General features: G+C 36.3%; 1 protein-coding gene across 6 annotated transcripts in view; it reads left to right on the top strand.

The window, feature by feature from the left end:
* The window catches only part of LOC106091098 (protein cappuccino), a 321,527-nt gene that overhangs the window by 256,138 nt on the left and 42,687 nt on the right, over positions 1-22,702 (top strand). For all 6 annotated transcript variants that reach the window (XM_059366105.1, XM_059366107.1, XM_059366104.1 and 3 more), the window contains one exon: positions 11,909-12,072. In XM_059366105.1, coding sequence (XP_059222088.1) covers positions 11,909-12,072 — 164 coding nt within the window. The remainder of the gene's footprint in view (positions 1-11,908; positions 12,073-22,702) is intronic.

Genomic DNA, 22,702 nt, shown 5'->3' with positions numbered 1-22,702 from the left:
CAATTGCGGTACAAAACGTACTATTGTTCCCACTTCCGGTATTTTTTTTTTTTCAACGTTATTTTTTCGAGACGCTCTTTAATTTTAGCCCAAGAATATAATTCTACCCCTTTCCGTTCGCGCTGAGTAAATTTGTACCATTTCACACTTTTTAGTACCTAAACGTACGAATATCACCAAATCCAGCCTTATACCCTGCCTATAACCCAAGACCAACATTCGTGCCAAATTTCATGATTCTAGCTTTAGCCGTTTGGACTAAGCGATTATCAGTCAGTCAGCAATCAGTCAGTCACGCTACTCTTTTATATATATAGATAGTCATTTATCCATGGTGGTAGATGGACCGAAAGTACTTGCCAACGCACTACTTGTTACTGCCTTTATCATTATTGTCCCCTCTTAGAACACAGTGCAAGTTTTCTTTAAGTATAATAAAACCATAACGATTGGTGGGGAAGAGAGCGTAGAGTGAACGTGCCAATCAATGGACAACCTAATACAGCTGATAACGAAAGCGATGGTGATGACGACAACGATAAGTCTGGAAGCGAAACTAAGTAGACACATATGTATGGGAAAAAGAAAAATAACAAACCCAAAAAAGTCAAAAACAATCAAGTGGCTTTTAACTCGAAAAAGTTTTTAGTACAAAAGCGCGTTTACAAACGACAACACGCCTTACGCCGTGCTGTTCCAACCCCTAAACGCTTAGACTCCAGCGTCTTAAGAATGACGTGAAGTTTAAGCAAAAGTCGTTTTATTTACACCGCGTTACCATAGCTCTTTACACAATGCCGAAAGCGCAATTTGCCGCTTCGTTAACCATACAAAACATCAGGCTACAGCCGGTATTCACGCCTATCTCCTCACCCACCATCAAATCACCTGAGTTTTCAGGAGCTTGGTGCCCATTGCTGAGGGCTGATCGGCCAGAGCTGCTGTACAAGCCTGAGCATTCTCAGCGATTATTCATACAACAGATAGATCCAAAGAGTAATGTAAATGACCAACACGAGTCTCGCACCAAAGTCACTGCAGACACTGAATCAAAAGTGAATCATGATGCAGTTGAGCCTATCTTGAGTTCGCCGCGATTCATTCAAATAGCACCAAATTTGAAATGTATCGTAATACCACATGAATCTTTGCCACCCATCTTGGCTGTTGTCTCCACCAGCCCCAGTGACCTTGAAAATTTTATCCACAATTTGGTGACGCCACCACGGCAGCAAGAAACCATCAACAAACACTGTCGATTCATCGAAAACAGTAATTGTGGAGCAACTGTCTGCGACTCCATTGACGGCAAATTGGTTGAAATTGAACACCATGACAGACGAGACAACTTGTCTCTTCAACCGGTACAATGTGAGTAGAGAAACCCTCTGTTTATTGCACGAATATTAATTGAATAATACCCCATTTTTTTGCGCCGATCTTTTTAAGGCGTAAAAGCAATTCTGCAGCGCAGACATCACCCACAATGCGGGCAAGACACTCGAATCACCATCATAATGTTTCCTTTCGTAAACAATTGTGTTTTTGTCAATACAAAATCAGCTGATTTGATTGATTAAATTTGTTAGGGCAGCAAAAATAATCAGTATAATTTGAGTAGGCCGACATATACGTACAGCAGACCAATATATGAATTTTTATTTCTCTTAAGCGTTTCGATTAGAGATTTTCTTTTTCCGGCCTTATTTCGTTTTCCGGCAAATCGGGAAAAATTTTCAATCCTAGGAATTCCCGCTCTATCCGCCCATTATTTACTGCCAAGGTGTAACCATATTCTAATTTTGAGTGCTTTAGCTCAATTCGTACAGAATGTACAATTTTCTACGTTTTATTACCTAAATGTACTATTTTGAATAATCTTCTGATCACCCAAAAGTTGTAGTCAAGGTGTACTTGTTTTTCCAATTTTGAGAGCTTTAGCTCACTCCGTTAAGAAAGTACCATTTTGTACGTTTTAGTACCTAAATATACGAAAAAAATGCCTTATAATTGTCCAATATATTCTTTCAAGGTACCAATTACACCACAATTAGTACATTTTCTTCCACATGTCGTTTTTTTGTTAAGGCTGCGATTAGACCCGTTCGCTGTTGAAGATAAGCTATTTCGTACTATTTTGCACTTTTTGGTACGAAAATGTACGAACTTTAAATGGATCATTTTATCACCCATTATATAAATAATTCTTGTACCTGCATGCCAAATTTCGGACCTCTAGCCCCATCTGTAAAGAAAGTACCAATTTTGGTTCCAAAATGTACGAATTTTGAATAGATCATTTAGTCACCCATCATATATTTCCTAGTTGTACCTACATATACGTACAGCAGAGCAATATATGAATACATATTTCTCTTTAAGGGTTTCGATTAGAGATTTTTTCCCGGCATTTTTTTATTTCGCGGCAAATCGGGAAAAATTTTCAATTCTGGCAATTCCCGCTCTCTGCAAATGATCATTTTTCCGTTATGTTCCGGTTAACAAATTCGCAAAACGAAAGATTTTCTTCGCATTATAGTTTGCAAAGATTATCATATTGATGTTTGTTGCATGTTGTCATCAGATTTTAACATAGTTAGAGGCACGTTGGCGATCCCAACTTGTCTTAGTAAAGGCGGTAATATAAAAGTGAAAAAAAATTAGTCGTTTTGTGATTATAAAATTTCACTCGTGGCGCAGATGTTAGCATGTCCGCCTATGACGTCAAACGCCTGGGTTCAAATTTCGGCGGTGGCTATCCCCTTACTAGTGGTGGCAACATTTGTGAAATATCCTGCCATATTAAAACTTGTATATCAGGTGGTATCGCTTGGGGAACGCCGTTTGGAGTCGGCTTAAAAAAGGAGGCCCCTTATCATTGAGCTCAAACTTTAATCGGACTAAACTCATTGATATGTAAGAATTTTCGCTGTTCCTTAATGGGGATATATCTTGTTTATAACTGCAATTTGGGGATATATCTTGTTTATAGCTGCATTTTGGAAACCCTCTACCATAGGTCGTTCGTACACTCAAAGAATCTAAAACATGAGCTTGGGTATATAGTTTTTGGATCGTCTGTGTCGTCACGAAATGTCGAACGAATAAAGCTAGGAAATGGTTGTCGTCTTAACTCAACTAGACTAGACTCACTCACTTAGAATATGTTTGTCCATTGTGATACCACATAGGCGGCAAACCAAAGCCGACCCGCAGGTAGTGGATGGGATTCCCACATAATTATTTCAGGTCGCTACCAACCGGTATTTTCTCGCTTATTGTTGTATGTTACGTCAGTGAGAATTGCAAATTCAATTTTACGTTCTGAGTACTAAGAAGTCTGAATTTTTTTCGATTGGCTACACCTACACTTGATTATGTCAGATTAAAACCATAATTAGATGTTAGCCCTTTTTAAATCGATCGCTCGCTTGACTTCTTGAGTCTCCAGTGCATTCAATCCAGATTTGTATATAGCTGCCATATAGACCGACATCTCGTTTTGAAGTCTTGGCCCCATAAAAGCGCATTTATATTCCGATTTTGACAAAGTGACTTATGTTAGGCTTTTCGACATTCATGTCGTTTATGGTTCAGATCGGTTTATTTTTAGATATAGCTACTAAAATTACCAATATTTTGTTATACACAATTGAACAATGACTTGTACTTATAAGTATTTGGTCCAAAGAGTACTTATAAGTATTTGGTCCATATTTCTTATCGGGAGATCGGTATAAAGGGCGCTATATGAAGATATAGGCTTAAACGTTAGACTATAGAGTGATTTCGACAAAAAGTTCGGATGGGCCGAACTTTGGACACCCACCACCTCGGGTATATATGTAAACTACATTTCGTCAAAATCCGGTGAAAAATGCATACCTTTTGCCCCATAGCAGATATATCGAAATATGTTCCGATTTGGACCAAATACTAATAAGTACTAGTCATTGTTCAATTGTGTATAACAAAATATTGGTCTTTTTAGTAGCTATATCTAAAAATAAACCGATCTGAACCATATACGACACGGATGTCGATAAGCCTAACATAAGTAAAATTTCAGTGAAATCGGATTATAAATGCGCCTTTTATGGGGTCAAGACTTGAAATCGAGTGATCGGTCTATATGACAGCTATTAATATATCCAAATCTGGACGGATCTGAGCCAAATTGAAGAAGTATGTCAGAGATCGGTCTATATGGCTGCTATATGCAAAACTTGATCTAGGCCAAACTGCAGAAATATGTCGAGGGGCTTAATTTAACTCACTGTCCCCAATTTCAGCGACATCGGACAATAATTGCGCCTTTTGTGAACCCAAAACCTTAAATCTAGAAATCGGTCTATTTGGCAGCTATATTAAAGCCTGGACCGAACTGGACCAAATTGAGGAGCTATATGAATTTGAGGTTCGATTCGGATCTTAATTGAATTGAATGTTGGAAACCATAGTAGAAGTTCTTTTTCTAAGTCAATTATTGTGAAATCCGGAGTTACAGGGCAGTCATCTGGGCCCAATTCTTTTTAATCTGTTTGTAAATGATTTACCTTGTCTTATTAAAAATTCTTCAATCTTTATGTATGCTGATGACGTCAAAATTTTCCAATCGCTCTGTGTTTCTTCAGAGCAGGATTTGTTACAACTCGATCTTGATAACTTTTGTTTGTGGTGTTAATATCTTGTCAAAAAGTTATTATCTTAACGGTCGTGAAATTGGCAAAGAAACTTTTCTTAATCTTGACATCCTCTTAGATCGTAAATTGAATTTTAGACAACATATTTCTATGATGGTGAATATATAATTTATGAAAAAATGGAGTATAGAATTTGATGATCCTTCAGTTAGGAAGTCCGAAGTACACTTCAATATGGATCCGTTATTTGGGATCCGCTTTACACTATTCACAGAAATAAAATTGAGTCAGTACAGAAACAATTTCTACTATTTTACCTTCCTACCTTCCTATACGTTTAGATTAAATTTAATAAAGCTCCCTACTCTCAGTAGGCGCAGGAAAATGTTGAACATGACTTTCATCTTAAATGTTTTACACGGGTATTTTTGTTGAGCCGGCTTAATATTAACGTTCCTTCAAGACCAACGAGAAATTTTCAACTGTTTAATTTTCAATATCATCAACGCGATTTTGCAAATAACGATCCTTTTCGTCGTATTTGTTAAAATTATAATAAATATTATCATCTTTTTGATATTACTGAAGATAGATATGTATTTATAAACTCAATTTTTAGCATGTGTAGAACATTCTACCACCCACAACATTAACACCAAATCCTGTCCAGAAAGGACTACAAAGAGATAAGGCCCCTGTAAAAATCGATCGCTGGATTTGACTTCTTGAGCCCCTAGATTTGTGTAATTTAGCAGAAATTTCATATGTGAAGTATATTTATGGATTCCAATACCCACACAAATACCTCCATAAGCCGATCGCCTTATTTGACTCCTGGAGTCTCTAGATGCCTCGATTTGGCTAAAATTTAGTACATGAAATTTGTTGTATCTTTCAGCATCAAATCACACCCTATAAATAGTTATAGACCCCATGTAAACTGATCCCGGCATTTGACTTCTTGGGTCTCAATTTGTTTTAAATTTGGCAAATATTTGGTATATAGAGTACGTTTATGGCATCCAATACCCACAACAAATCCCGTTCCGTACATATAGAGTCCGAAGTGTACATTCTAAACATGTCCAGATAAGTAAAAATTAACCCAATTTTATAATACAGGAGAAAACTCGATTTCACCGAGCTTAAACAAAAGTGGGCCATGGTTGGCTTTATCTAACGCCTTACTAAAGTCGGTATATATAGCATTAGTCTGTTTCGTCTGCCTAAATCCATCATTGACAAGAGTTACTAACTGTAAAACTTTTGTAACAGTTGATCAAGCTTTACGAAACCCGTGTTGCGCATCTGAAATTGAAGAAACTTAATGGGAGATGTTATCAGTCATAATCTTTGTTTGTATAGTACTTAACTTTGGTATAGTACTTAACTTTGCAATGCCTCTATAATTTGATACATCGAACCTACTTTCGGATTTAAATAGGGGAATATTATAGGATTACTTCCATAGTTCAGGTATAAGGCCTAATGGAAAGTTAAAGGAAATTTAAGGTGATCAGTGCAAATTTTAAGTATACTAGGGCCTGGTTTAAAAGAGCATTTTAGAGATTTCAAGTTCTTAGAAACGGTATCAATAATTTTTCGAGGCATACTTATTAAGGAGGATTGAGGAATCTCGTACAGATATTCAGAGTTGATATCATACATTTTATCAGAATATGTTGAGGTAAAAAAGTTTGTAAACATGTTACAAATTTCTTTATTTCCTTCGGCGATTAGTGAACCATGTATATGGGTGCTAGGAAGAGTGCATCATCTTCGCTTCGAATTACAAATTTATAATATATTTTTTTTTGGATTTAATATTACTCGTTGCTTCATGGAGCATAAATAATTCCGGTAGGCAATATTATTTTCGGTATTTAATTCCGACCTAGAAATTAAATACGTGGAAAAATTTGTTTTTCCTATTCTTAAGTTTGGCAGGTTTTAAAGTATTCCAAGGAGGTCCAGTCAAAGTCCGTTTTAAGATTTTGGGAACAGAACTAGAAAAATATGTAAATAGTGTATTATAAAAATTACGCAACACCTCACTAAGATTATAGATTTTAATACATTCTCCCAAACGATATCGGATCAGATCTAAGGTTGACTTTGTAAATAAATACGTGAACAACGGTTCTAGGTGGTGGTTGATTCACCACGTAGTCAAAAACGTCGTCCGGTACCAATATTTTAAATGCGGCCATTCTACGCGTCTCAGCAAATTGAAGTTTTATAACTTCAACATCAACATTTTTGTTCTTCGAACTTAACTTATCTGTAAACAAAAAAGGTATATGTATCAAGTGTCAGCTCGAAAGGTTTATTTTTGAAGAGTGCAATGTGATATGACGCTAAACGTCTGGGTTCAAATCCTGGCGGGAAAAGCAGAAAACATCCATCCCGGTGGTTATCCCTTCCAAATATGGCGATATTTGTGAGGTACTATGCCATGTAGAAATTTCTTCCCAAAGAGGAATCGCACTGCGGCACGCCGTTCGGACTCGGCTATAAAAAGGTGGCTCCTTATCATTGAGCTTAAACATGAATCGCACAGCACTTATTGGTATATTAGAAGTTTGCCCTTGTTCCTTAATGGAATGTTCATGGCCAAATTTTAATTTGCAGTGTGATTACAACAGACAGATGCCCTAACATAGATAAATCATCTTAGAAGACGATCACGAAAACGAATACTATATTATTATTTCTAAATGTTTATAAACGATACATTTGCAATTGGAATCACGATGACCATATCACTATTGAGGATAACATTTTTTTATATAAAATTTTAAAATTCAACACTCCTTCCATTTTGGCGAACAATTTTCACTTTCTTTCCAAGTAAGTCATAAGGCTGTGGAACAGTTTTATTCCATACGAATATAGGAAATTATAAATACATACATATGTAAAGTGGCATCGTTATATAAGTCTCTACAATCGATATTGGTAATCTTGTGATTTTTACTATGATGTTTATGAATGAATATGGAGATTTATTTATAGATTTATTTCGATGAATTGGGTTGCCCTAAAAGTAATTGCGGATTTTTCATATAGTCGGCGTTCACAAATTTTTTCACAGCTTGTGACTCTGTAATTGCATTCTTTCTTCTGTCAGTTATCAGTTATTACTTTTAGCTTGCTTTAGAAAAAAAGTGTAAAAAAAGTATATTTGATTAAAGTTCATTCTAAGTTTTACTAAAAACGCATTTACTTTCTTTTAAAAAATTCGCAATTACTTTTTGGGCAACCCAATATTACAATCCGAATGACAAAATTAATATATGAATGATTTTGTTCGTTATGAATTATTGCATAGCAGATAATTTCGACTTACGGACAGTAAGTTGCAAGTTTTGGGGTTTTTGAAATAACTGGTTACGAGTAATTGTTCGTCTCTCCTACACTTGATAGTAGATATGTGCACGTGAGTGATTTTTCACTCACGTTCACGAGATACAAAAATTATTTACGCACGCTAACGCACGACTGTTTTATATCGACTTCCGTTTACGCAAGCTCACAAGACAAAAATTTTACTCACGCACGAAAAAATCACGACTCACGGAAAAAATCACGACTCACGGAAAAAAACGAGTCACGGCTGAAAAAATATTTTTCTTAATTTTGCGAAAAGTAGGAGAAAAATAGGCAAAAAGGAGTATCTGATTATGAGGATAAAAATGGCAATAAAATTATAGTGGCAACCCATGAAATTATTATGGTTACCATTGCCGGCATCTTTTTGTTTGTTTTATCGGTTTAAATGGGGAGTTTTCTTTATTTTTTTACGAAAAGCTAAATTAAAAATAGCGCAGATATATAAAAAAAATCTGTTTTGGTATGAAAACAAAAACATTTGATTGCTGTCAAATTTCGCTCGCGAAACAATTAAAAATGTTAACGTCTTTTCCTAAGGCAGAATAGAAACGACCAACGGTTCGAGGTACTAAATCGGGAATTACATAGTTGGCAACATGTACCGCAGTAAAACGGGCCCTTATCATTAAACTTAACTCGAATTGGCCAGCTTTTGCTGGCATAAAATATGTTCACCTCTATTCTTTAATGGAGTTTTTTTGGGAACAAACAAATGAAAACTGCTTCTCAGATGTTCAGAATACCACGTGGAAAGACCTGTTTCTTAAGGAGCTATATCAGGTTCATATCGATTCGTAAAATACTTGACATACTATTACTACCCTAAGGAAAAAAGTTCAGTAATTCATGGTGTTGTCGGAGATACAACTAAATAAATGAGATAAACATTTATTGAGTTGGCCGAACTATGGAACTCCATTCATTTAGAGTGTGTCATAGCTTCTGAATATTCCCCATCGTCGTCACACTCTGCCGCAGCACCACAGAAGACCAGCACATGTGGAGACCTACCATTAAAGCATTGTGGCTGATAATTGGGATTGCCGTAAATTGATGAGATGCAATAGTGGAACTAAAAATAAATAAAAAACAAAACTTAAATATAAATATTGCTGTTAGAGACCGACATCATAACATTCGCTACTCAATAAGATTTTTTAACAACTTCTACTTCTTATGACTGTGTGCATCAATCAATTTTCCGACTTATATGCATTTTGCAAGTTCTGATTGTGAGGACAGTAATGCGCCGATATTGAAAATGTGACCATCAAAACTCTTTGAAGTGTTTTTTCCAAATCGGTACACATTAAAAGTCTTTATAATATAAGGCTGTACCTCTTTTCTGTAGTGCTGAAACTAGCAAATTTGCACTGGTGCTTTCTCCTCTGCATACAAGATTGCACTCCTGTACGGAAGCAAGGTTTTAATATTTTAGCACACCCTTTGACGAAAGTTGGAATATGTACCGAGCTTTGAATAATCAAAATAAACGAATAAAGTGGTAATGATAACCTATTCTCCATTTTGTGCTTCTAAAAACGCTGATTTATTAGGTGGCTTGCGCTTCTATTAGTTTATTAGGTGGCTTGCGCTTCTCTTAGAAAGCTACTGAAAATTCATTAAATTTTTTTGCTGGATAATGAATTTCAACAATGCGGTTTACTTTCTGTGTAGGAAAATAAGGTTTTTTTAGGAAGAAATCATTTTGAAAGCATGAAAAGCGTGATAAATTGTTGAGGGTATATAAACCCGCCTTCGTCTATTTTTGATTTTCCCGCTGGGACGTAGACACAGGCATTTGGTGCGAGAGACTGAAAAGCGGATTTTTATTCCAACTCAAAAGACGAATTAGTGAATATTGTGGTTCATCTTCGAACTTAACTAGACTATAAACAACAAGAAAATACGTGCCTCCACTATGTTTCGCATTTGTCAAGTTCTTTGCCCGATATCTCTTTTTGGCAAACAAATAATTGCAATGATATTGAAGCTCTATCAGTCTAAGGACTGATTCGGACTATGAATGGTTTGGATATTGGAGATCATAGTAGACCATAGTCATTGTGCAAAACTTCAGCCAAATCGGATAAGAACTGCGCCCTATAAAAAGTAAGATCGAGAAGTAAAATCAGGAGATCGGTTTATATGGGAGCTATATCAGGTTATCGACCGATTCAGGTCACAGAAGAAGTAACTCAGCAAAATTGTGCAGCTAAATCAGACAAGAACTGCGCCCTCTAGAGGCTTTAGAAATGCAATCGGAACGATTCAGACCGTACTTAGCACATCTGTAAAGAGTCATAGAAAAAGACACAGTACAACTTTTCAACCAAATCGGATAAGAATTGCACTCTCTAGATGCTCAAGAAGTCAAAAAGGGAGATTGGCTTATATAGCTGCTATACCAAAACATGAATTGACAATCCCAACTGATCTGCTCTAATGGGATGTATTTGTGCAAAATTTCAAGCACCTAACTTTCCTCCTTCGGAAGTTAGCATGTTTTCGACAGACCGACGGAAGGAGATGGCTAAATAGACTTAAAATATCAAGACGATCAAGAATTTATGTACTTAGTAAGGTCTCAGATCACGAAAACGATACATATATGTAATTAAATTGTATACATCGTTTAAATTGTTCCCTATTAACGGCTTTCTGCTCAAATTATGCTAAAATCGGCCATACAAGCAAAAAACAAGTAAAAGCGTGCTAAGTTCGCCCGGGCCGAATCTTGGGCACCCACCACCATGAATTGTGCTAAAATATGGGAGCTATATCTCGTTATAGACCGAATTGGACCTTACTTGTCGCAGTTGTTGGGAGTCATAACAGAACACTATATGCAAAATTTCACCCAAATCGGATAAAAATTGCGGTTTGTAAGGGCTCAAGAAATCAAATCGGGAGATTGGTTTATATGGGAGCTATATCATGTTCTTGATCGATATGAACCGGCACAGTTGTTGGGAGTCATAAGAGAACACCATGTACAAAATTTCAGCCAAATCGCACAAAAATTGTGGCTTCCATGGGCTCTGGAAGTCAAATCGGGAGATCGGTTTATGTACGAGCTATTTCAGATTATAGACCGATTTGGACCGTGCTTGTCTCCGTTATTGGGAGCCATAACAGAACACTATGTACAAAATTTCAGCCAAGTCGGACAAAAATTGCGGCTTCCATGGACTCAAGAAATCAAATCGGGAGATCGGTTAATATGGGATCTATATCTAAATCTGAACCAATATGGCCCATTTGCAATCCCCAATGACCTGCATTAATACAAAGCATGTGTGCAAAATTACAAGCGGGTAGCTCTACGCGTTCGACCGTGATTTCGACAGACGGACGGACATGGCTAGTTTGAGTCAAAATTTCGAGACGATCAAGAACATATACAAACGGAATGACTAGATTAGTATACCCCCATCCTATGGTGATGGGTATAAAAAAAAGAGAACAACTAATGTCTTTGATAACGTATTGTACATCGTGTAGGGTATAAATGGCATACTAAGAAGCATAATCAAAAATAAAAATATTTCTAAAAATAATTTTTCTTCCCTTCCCACAATTATCCATTGAGCAGAGAAAGAAACAAACAAACTCGGCACACAAAGCGAAAAAGTTATTTTCATTTTGTTGCCGGTCTATTTCGTATTCAAAATCCATTTGACTATTGTGCACTCGCTCACCCAGTCCATGGCGACAATGATGGACGCTTTGTTTTCGTTTTGTGAACCTTTCAAGTTAAGTAAGGCCACAATCCAATTTGGACACTTTAATCGCGTTACAAGAAGTAGAAAACTCCCTAACAAGATGAGTAGTTTTACTGATTGTTTGATGTTGTTCTTGTCTTATTTCAGGTCAAATGCTGATGAAATGGTTTATATCCTCTTTGCAGAACAATGGCACTCCTCTGAGTGAGCAGGATATCAATGTACTGACACTGCAGTATTGCAACAATTTAATCAACGTGGGAGTTCTCAAACAAATATCGGAAAAGCGAGATGATTTGGATACATTCAGCGTAAGTTTATATTTTAAGTCTAAAATCTTAATGTTTCAAAAACTAAAGTTTCGAAAAAATTGTGTAAGAGTTCCAAAACTATATAAAAAAAAAAGAATTTAATAACAAACGGTAAAGCCGCAATAATGTTCATCAAGTGTATAGAAAAAAATACAGTCTAATAATCCGCATCCCTTTAAACAGTGCATCCTATATCGTCGTAAAATTAAAACACGATATTGTGATGATAGAAATTAAAGTGTGCACAACCCATCTTGTATGATTGCTTAAGCAGATTGATTTACCTTTTGACCATAAATCTGTGTCCCACTCTCGAAAGTAACAGTACAAAGAAGCTGTTGGAATATGCATGGAAATGCCAGTTACGTTTGGACTCCAAAGTAAGATTCAAACCTCATATACAATACCCAGAAAAATATAAATCGCTCTTATTGATAGCGAATAGTGAGTGATACCGATCAAGGCCCGTAATAATATTTTCAGTTACTCGCGTTTGAATTGATGTCAATACTTACAGGATTTTATAATAAGAAAACCTCACCTGATATTTGTAATGAGAAAGCAGTGATAAATCAAGCGAATGAAAGCTGTTTGTACGATTGTTAATGTCTTAGTGGGTTTGACATTAATGTTTATATAATTTAATTTTTATAGCCGTCTTGTTTAGCCAATCAGGATGAATTGTGCAGTACTTATATCCATCGAAACATGTAAAATGTAAGCGCGTGAACGTAAAAGTTATGTGGCTACAAATTTCGATTTAAGACCGAAGTCATAAAATAGCAATTGAGTAAGGCATACATGAGACATATCAGAAACTTTAGATGAAGCTTCAGTATGAAGAAGAGTTCATTTAAAATTTTTCTCTACAACTGGAATCCATGTTTTAATCACCGCGATAGTTAGACATAGTAGTCACAGTAGTAATATGTGGTGGACATATTTTTGCAGGAGCGCTAAAATTTAAATTCAATTTCTATACACTTCACCATTTTTGAAAGTCCAGAAGAAAGAGAGATATACACATTCATAAGTATACCAATTGACTCAAAACCACTATCTGACTGTCTAATAACAACTAAATCATTGCAGTTTATGTTGAATAGCACTATAACGTATATGTTAAGTTCTACCGCTTCTCGGAAATAAACATTTTGGCAGGATCTCAACAAATTGCATTGTAAGTATGTGCGACATATCTTCGCATGAACCATTCGTTACACCATTTTTTCAGTAAAATTTCGGTCGTCCATTTTTATGAAATCAAAATCGCTCTCTGCTTACCATTAGAAGAAATTTTATTTTTATTAAAGAAAAGAACATGAAATGAATTAAAACCACAATCCAGAAAATATTACATCTAACAATAAAGACAAATAATTTGTACTTATGGGATGAAGAATGTGTTCCCATATGGCCAGGCACTTACCTTTATCCAACTCAGTGAGTAGGTCGTTTGACATGGGGCAATGTTTTTCTTCTTTAAAGAGCCTACTGAATGGAAGAACTAGTTGGAGGTGTGTTGTATTTTACTGTGTACTTAAATTTTTCTTTACACAAGTATAGAATTTTGATATTTTAACTGTAACCAAATTATGTAGTTGACCCTCCAGGTGGGTTTTTTGACTACAACGTACATAAGTATACTTGGTTTTCCGCCATTATTTTTAAAATTTGTATCGGGTTTCCACTCTCTCTATTAGTTTTTGAAGTATCCTTTGGTCAATTTATTCTATATCAGTTTTACGTAGTAAAACAGTTATTGGTGCAATTTAGAGTATATAAATTCCCGCAAAAACCGCACAGGGATATTAAAGAAATTAAAAGCAAGTATTAAGGTATAAAGTTCGGCTGGGCCGAACTTTGGATGCTCACCACCTCGGATATAAATATTAACCACCTTTCGTCATATTTCGGTGAAAATGCATTGCTTATCTAAATATAGTCCGAGCTCCACCATATTCAGGTAGGCTATGTCAGGGTTTAACACAATTCATTGTACCAAATGCATCGGTTAAAAAATTCACCTTTTATGGGCCCAAGAACTTACTTCGGGAGATGTACATATACCGATCTCCCGATTTAAGTTCTTAGGCCCAAATCCAAATAAAGCCCGATCTGAAACGTATTGAATAGAATGTTCAAGAGCCTAACACAGCCAACTGTGTTAAGTTTCAGCGAAATCGAGTAATAAAGGTGCTATTATTGTTTCAAGAACTTAAATAGGGAGATCTTAACCAAACTTGGTACGAATTTCAAAGGGCCTAACGCAATTTATTTTATCGTCCTAAAACCCTTAAGCGGGAGATCGGTGTGTATGGCAGCTTTATCCAAATCTGGACCGATCCGGGCCGTATTTAACAGGGATGTCGGGAGCTCTAACACACAGGGATGTCTAGGAGCCTAAAAAATTTCAATTTTCAGAACGGATCTAGATCAAATAAAGTTCAGAGAAATCGGACAATAAATGCGCCTTTTATCGGTCTATACGGGGGCTATATCAATATACAGTCTGATATAGCCCATCATCGAACTTGACCTGCCTATGGGCAAAACAGAATCTGTGAAAAGTTTCACCTCAATATCTCTATTTTTAAAGACTGTAGCGTGATTTCAACAGAAAGACGGACGGACATGGCTAGATCGTCTTGGATTTTTACGAGAATATATATACTTTTTAGGGTGGTAAATGGATATTTCGATCTGTTGCAAACGGAATGACAAAATGAATATACCACCATCGTTCGGTGGTGGGTATAAAAAGAGACATTTTGATCTGCGTATATGGCAAATGAATCCAAATAAAGTCGGATGTAGACTATATTCGGCGAGGAATAGGAAGTTTCTAATCTAACTCACTTCTCCAAATTTCAACAAAGTAGAATCACTCGCATTTTATAAGCGTAAAAAGATTCATTGGGAGATAGGTATATACATACAAATGGGGGCTATCAAGATGTAGCCCTATATGTGCCATCTGAACCAGTCTATGATGAAAATATAAACTATACCCGGTTTCAGCTCAAATTGTTATACCCACCACCATAAGATGGGGGTATACTAACCTAGTCATTTCGTTTGTAACACCTTGAAATATTGATCTGCGACGCCATATACGTTCCAGACGATCAAGAATAAATATATTCTTGATCGTCTGGAACGTAGAATAAAGATCGGTTTATATGGCAGCTATATCAAAACATGGACCGATGTGGCCCATTTATAATCTCATCCAACACCTATAAGAAGTATTTGGGCAAAATTTCAAGCACCTAACTTTACTCCTTCGAAAGTCGGCGTGCTTTCGACAGACAGACGGCCGGACATGGATAGATCGACATAAAATGTCATGACGATCAAGAATATATATACTTTATGGGGTCTGAGACGAATATTTCGAGGAGATACAAACAGAATGACGAAATAAGTATACCCCCATCCCAAGGATGGAGTGTATAAAAATATGACGCTCCAGATATAAAGCGTTTGTTGCTCATTCGCTTAAATTCATGCCAACATTTTGCTTGATTTTGGCAATTAAATCATTTTGAGCGTTTGTAAACACACTTTTCGTTCGAAATTTTGTATTTTTTACATCATTTTCGAGGTTTCTTAAAACTTTATAAATAATTTTTCAATAATGGCTGGTATTTTTTATCTATATAGTGAACAAGGTGGAACATACCTATACCATGCTGCGAAAGTGTATAGGTATGTCGCTTGACTAACAGTAATACAATGTAAATGCCTTTATTTAAGTCCCATATGATCGCTCTCAAGGTTTTGGGTCATTTAAGTTCTCATGTTGGATGTATCCCCATTCTTAAAATACTCTATTCCCATGCGGATTTCGAAGGGAGACGGCCCCGCAGACATTTCGCCTCGAATGTGTATATATAATTCGTTCTCTAATCCCAAGTAACTTTCATTTAAACCCATTATTGTCATAATTGAAAAACATGTTCAGTTTGGGGGTATTTAAAGGCTGGCGCGACCAGAATAACACTTAGAGATTGTTATGCTGGTGTGACGGCTCTTAGACATTTGGTCCCGAATGTTGATATCAGATTCATGCTTTACTTCCAAATGTCATTCATTTATAGCCCCATATTTTCCATAGTCTGTAAATATGTCCGGTCTGGGGGTATTTCGCGGGATAGGGCTGCCAGCAAATGACCTGCCCCTGGAAATATGTACCACATTCTTGATCTACTCTAAAATACCTTTAAATCGAGCCCCATATTGCAATGTCAGCAAATATGTCCTATTTGGGGGGTTTATGGAGTTGGGGTGGCCCCATAGACTCTTTGTTGTGAATGTTGATATCGGATTCCTGCTGCAATCCCAAAGACCTTTCATTTAAGCCCCATATTTTCATGGTAAGTAAATTTGTTCTCTTGGGGGTTGTTTGGGGGGAAGGGCAACCCCCAAACGCTTGGTCCCACATTTTGTCATCAGATTCGAATTCTACTCTCAAATACACTTTATTTGAGCCCCATATAGCCATGGTAGGTAATGATGTCCGATTTAGGGGTGATTTGGCGATACCAATTTGGATACCAAATTTTTGTTTTAGCTTGCTCTAAGAAAACAAAAAAATGTCGCCTAAATCACACCAACCATCTCCGAGATCTGGCGTTTCTAAAAATTAGGGCAAGGGGGAGAGTCCGCCCTTGTAAAGATTTAAAAAATTAAGTTCCCTATTTTTGCAATGAAAATTTCTGCATCATATGTGAAAATTTCAAAAAAAAATACTTTTCTGTCTAAAATTAGTCAGGCATTAATTTTGCACACTTATTGAAAATCTGAATAGAAATTTTTATTTTTTTTTTTTTTTTTTTTGATAGGACTTAAATGGTCACTACTACCGCCTTTAAGGGCCATATCGGATGAAAGATATATCGGAGATATATCAAAATCTAGACCGACTTAAATGAAATTTAGCACACGTGCTAGGACGTTAAATAAAACCCCGCACACTCAATTTTATAAAGACCAACCAAAATTGTGGCGATTACAGCCTTAAAGGCTATATCGTATGAAAGATATATATGGAAGCAATATGAAATCTGATCCGATTTTAATGAAAATTTGCACAGGTATTGAGACATCAATCTTATGCTAAATTTTGTATGTTCGGATCAAAATTGTGGATACCAAAGACTTAAAATGCCACATCGGATGAAAAATATATATGGGAGCTATTTCTAAATCTGAACCGATTTTGATGACATTTTTCACACATATTAAGACGTCAAAGAAACACCTCATACCAAAGTTGGTAAAGAACAGACCAAAAGATCAGAAGCTATATCTAAATCTGAACCGATTTTTTCAAAGTCAATAGCGTTCGTCCTTGGACCAAAAAAAGTGACTTGTTCAAAATTTTATGAACAACAAATGCGGCCTGTACCTTGATTACGAGAATACATGGACTGACAGGCAGACGGACATAGCTAAATCGAATCAGGAAGTAATTCTAAGCCGATCGGTATACTTATCGATGGGTCTAGCTCGTCTCCTTCTTAGCATTGCAAACAAATGCACAAAGTTATAATACCCTGTACCACAGTGGTGGTGTAGGGTATAATGATTAAGCCGTTTTTGAGTCTATAAAGAACAAACAAACCCACAAACAAACACAAATCGATTTTTTTATAAATATAACATTTATAGCCCAAACTCTTTATAGACTAATTTTGTTATTGTGGCTTTCTTTTTTATACCCACCACCGTAGGACACATCGAAATATCAATTTCCGACCCTACAAAGTATATATATTTCAGATCGTCGTTAAATTGTCCGTGTGTCTGTCCGTCCGTCTGTTGTAATCACTCTAGAGCCTTCAAAAGTTGAGATATTGAGCTGAAATGTGGCATAGATACGTCTTTTTGATGCACGCTGGTTAAGTTCTTGAACGGGCCAAATCGGACCATACTTGGATATAGTTGCTTTATAGACCGATTTTCCGATAAAGGGTCTAATGTCCATAAAAACATTATTTTTCATCCGATTTTGCTGAAATTTGAAACAGTGAATAGTTTAAGGCTTCCCGACAAATGAACCAAATATGGCTTAGATCGGGCTATATTTAGATATAGCTACCATATAGACCGATCTCCCGATAAAGGGTCTGAAGGGCTTTATTTATTACCCGATTTCGCTGAAATTTAAAATAGTAGGTTATTTTAAGCCTCTCAACTTCTGATTTAAATATAGTTCAGATCGGACTATATTTAGATATATCTGCCATATAGACCTATCTCCTGATAAAGGGTCTGAAGAGCATAAAAGCTTTATTTTTTACCCGATTTCGCTGAAATTTGAAACAGTGAGTTTTTCGGAGCCTCCAGATATCCGACTTTAATATGGTTCAGATCGGTTTATTATTGGATATATCTGGCAGAAAGATCAATATTTTGTTCTACAAAGTTTAATAGTGTCATATATATTAGACCGCACGATGTCCGTACCGAATTTGGGTGCTTTAGTTATCCAATTTTCACCGGATCCTGACGAAAGGGGGTTTACATATATATTCGAGGTGGTGGGTATCCAAAGTCCGGCCCGGCCGAACTTAATACATTTTTACTTGTTTTTAACTATTTTTTACTTAATCTATTATTTTATGAACATTCAGCAATAATTTATTTTCAAAAACTGGTTATATCGTAGGTGATTCTATTCAAATGAACCAAATAAAACGAGCAAAATAGGCACTCAAATAAAAATAAGTGTTAATTTGAAATTACGGGACATTTCCAGCGTCCGAAATTTTTTGTGAATGTTCCATAAAAAGAGAGCTATCAAATTTGAAAATTTTGAGAAATACGTAACCACCTTCGAATGATTCACAATTTAGTCCAAAATAGCATTCAAGTGAGCGGCAGTGAAGACGGCTTTGCCAGATTTTGTTTGTTGAATTTTATCCAATTTTGTTTGTAGAATTGCTTTATGAATTAAATCAGGGTAATGCAGCTTCTTGGTCACAGTGCTAAGTTTGGGTCGGTACTATGTTTGTGCTTCACGATTACTTTTTTGAAACTCTACAAAAATCTAAATGGTACATTATACGTTTATTAAAATTTTTACATAAGTAATGAGTGAATGGCCCAATAAATTAAATCAGAAACTTTTTTGCTTCAAAATCTTTCATCTAAAAAAGTAATCGTAAAAAATACCGCGTAAGGCGAACATATTAAGAGCCTTAACTCGGGGCAATTTGCTCGAACCACAACCTTTTGCTATCATTTTGTTGCTTCTCAGATATAGGCCATCTCTATTGATAATGACTCAAATAAAAAACATAATTTTCGTTATTCTTGCTTTCTATCCCAATACAATTAGATTTTTGTTGTTGAATGATTTTTGTCTTTATCATTTTTGCAGTTTACTTTTGCTTGTCCTTTTTGGACATATCGGTCCATAAAAAATGTTCTTCTGATATTTAAGTTTTTTCCGTTTTTCTTCGTATTCCGAACAATTTGAAATGTTTCCCTTTTAATTTCCTCTTTAAATTGATTTTACATGCCAAAAAGCCGGAATCCTTTGTATGCTGCATTTTATATGAACAAAAAAAAACACTGTGTCCATTACCCATGGCAAATTGAAAGTGCATCGTACTCACTCACTCACTTGCCGTTCCAGCAAATTTCATAGACTGCAATCACGGCAAGTTACAAACAACTTTTCTTGCAGTCATCGCTGTCAATTGTACGGTCTGTCGTTTATTTCGATTTTTTGCGACTTTGCCAACGCAATTGTTCAACACAGGATGAGGAGGGCGTTGGGCAAAGTGCGGGGCACAATGTTTCGTCCAACGGAAATTTTGCAATAACAGACTGAGGGCTGCTGACAAACCGGAAATGAATTGTACGAGTCCGAAAGACTTAAAAATAACGGCGTCATTAGCCAAGAAACTGGGAGTCTCTGTATGTGCATCAAAAACGATCATTCACGAGCTTCAGCTTGGCCTTGTGTATTGCATTCATTCGGTACTGCAATCGAATGATATGATGCGGATACTATTATAAAATCAGAATTGTTCATAATTAGATTTATATTCTCTTCTTCCTTGATTGCTGTCTCAAACGAGAGGAATGCCAACCACTTAAGCAATTTCATTGGCTGCAAACGAAAATCTTTTAAGGTTAGATTTAACACCGAATAAAAATACAAAAGCTTATAGTTTGGATATAAACTAAAACCCTTAAACTTTTTCACTGGGTCTTATTTTGAGTATTTATCCTGAAGTCATGATTTTAAAGCACGAAAAATGGGATATTAGTGCTCACATCACTAGGTTTTGTGGGAGAAAGAGCTAGTTTTCGTAAAATGGACAATACTCACGGAGGACATAAATTTCCTTGTTGGATGGTCACCCAAGTGTCTGGATGGTCACCCAACACCCAAAACGGACATACGTACGAAATAATAACAAGTAAAAATGCATTAAGTTTGGCCGGGCCGAACTTTGGATACCCACCACCTCTTGTATATATGTAAACCCCTTTTCGTCACAATCCGGTGAATATTGGATAACTTATGCACCCAAATTCGGCACACACATTGAGTGGTCGAATAAATATAAGTCACTGTTCAATTTTGTAGAACAAAATTTTGGTCTTTTTGGCAGCTATATCCAAATATAAACCGATATGAACCGATCTGAATCCGTGATCTGGAAACGGATGTCGAAAAGCCTTACATAAGTCACTGCGTCAAATTTCAACGAAATCGGATAATAAATGCGCTTGAAAGTTCTTTCTATATGGCACCTATATAACGGGAGGCTTAAAATAACTCACTTTTCAAATTTCAGCGAAGTCGGATAAAAATAAACCTTTTATGGGCTTCAGACCCTTTATCGACAGATCGGTCTATATGAGGGCTATATCTTAATATAGCCAGATCTGAACCGTATTTGGGTCGAATGTTGGGAGCCCTTAAACTACACACTGTTTCATATTTCAACAAAATTGGATAAAACATAAAGCTTTTATGGGCTTCAGATTCTTTATCGCAAGATCGGTCTATATGGCAGCGAAATCGGACAAAAAATAAAGCATTTGTGGGCATTAGACCCTTTATCCGCAGATCGGTCTACAATATATAGCAGCTATAACTAAATATAGTCCGATCTAAAGCATATTTAGGTCAGAGGCTTAAAAGAACCCATTGATTTAAATTTCAGCGGAATCGGGAAATAAATAAAGCTTTTATGAGCATCAGACCCTTTATCGGGACATCAGTCTATATGGCACCTATATCCAAATATAGTCCGATCTGAACCATATTTGGGTCAGATGTCGAGAAGCCTTAAACTACTCACTGTTTCATATTTTAGCAAAATCGGATAAAAAATAAAGCATTTATGGGCATTACACCCTTTATCCCCAGATCGGTCTATATAGCAGCTATATCCAAATATGGTCCGATTTGGCCCGTTCAAGAACTTAACCAGCATGCATCAAAAATACGTCTTTGTACGAAATTTCAGGTCAATACTGAAGGCTATAGAGTGATTATAACAGACGGAGGGACAGACACATCGTTAAATCGTCTTAGAATTTTACGACGATTCAAAATATATATACTTTGTAGGGTCGGAAATTGATATTTCGATGTGTTGCAAACGGAATGACTATATGAATAATCTCAGAGAAGGAGATCGTGGCACCGCCCTTCGATGCTAATGGACATCGGACGATTTTCCGCTTGCCAGCCATATAAGGCTCAAATGAGTAGAATACAAATCAGACAACGAATTTTGTAGCCAAAACAATACGGATGCATGAACATTACGGATATGCAGATCGATAATAATAATATGGAAATCAAATGAAAGGAGTTCGGAAGAACAGTAAAAATAAGACATTTCTGAGAGTCAATGCCCGTGGCGACGCCTGTAATCCAAAAACCCTCAAATAGAACAATGTTAGACTTATTGAAAGGTTTTTAGGAAAGGGGTACATCTAACATCCAAAACAATAGGATCCTCAATAATGAGTCAATAAGTTATAAGGAAGGATTATTATTAGGATTATTAAAGAGACATGCATTATCACTTTCGCAATATGGTTTCCCACTTAAAGCTCTTAAATGATCAAATTAAAATATTCGAATCAAAATGTTGCTCCTTATATAGTAGAAGAAGGAAGCCTGTTTCAGGTAGTAGTAAAACCATTTAAGATTGGTTTGTTTAAAACATCTAAATCGCCCACTAGCAGTAGCTACTAAATTTCCCATGAACATACCACTAAGGAACAGGGGATACTACTCTCATATTAATGAGTGCAGCCCGATTAAAGTTTAAGCCTTCTTTTTTATGCCGAGTCCGAACGGCGTGCCGCATAGCGACACCCACTTGTTAGAGAATTTTTAACAACTCAGTATACCTCACAAATGTAGCCAGCATTAGTAAGGGGATAAACACCCCCGAATATTTTTCTGATGTTCATCCCAATTCCCTTCAACTCAATATATCTCATTCCAAATTGCACTAGCCCAATGTTTACCTATTTTTCGCGTTTCTCTTCTCTCTTGATATTTCCGCTGTCACTACACTTTTAACAAAATAAAGATAGTAGATTCGTACACTACTCCTGAAGGTTGTTATTGTCGTTGTCG

This window comes from Stomoxys calcitrans, chromosome 3, assembly GCF_963082655.1.
Source record: "Stomoxys calcitrans chromosome 3, idStoCalc2.1, whole genome shotgun sequence".
Lineage (NCBI taxonomy): Eukaryota > Metazoa > Arthropoda > Insecta > Diptera > Muscidae > Stomoxys > Stomoxys calcitrans.
The sequence above is the reverse complement of the archived record's forward strand: the minus strand, read 5'-3'. Positions and strand labels throughout refer to the sequence as shown.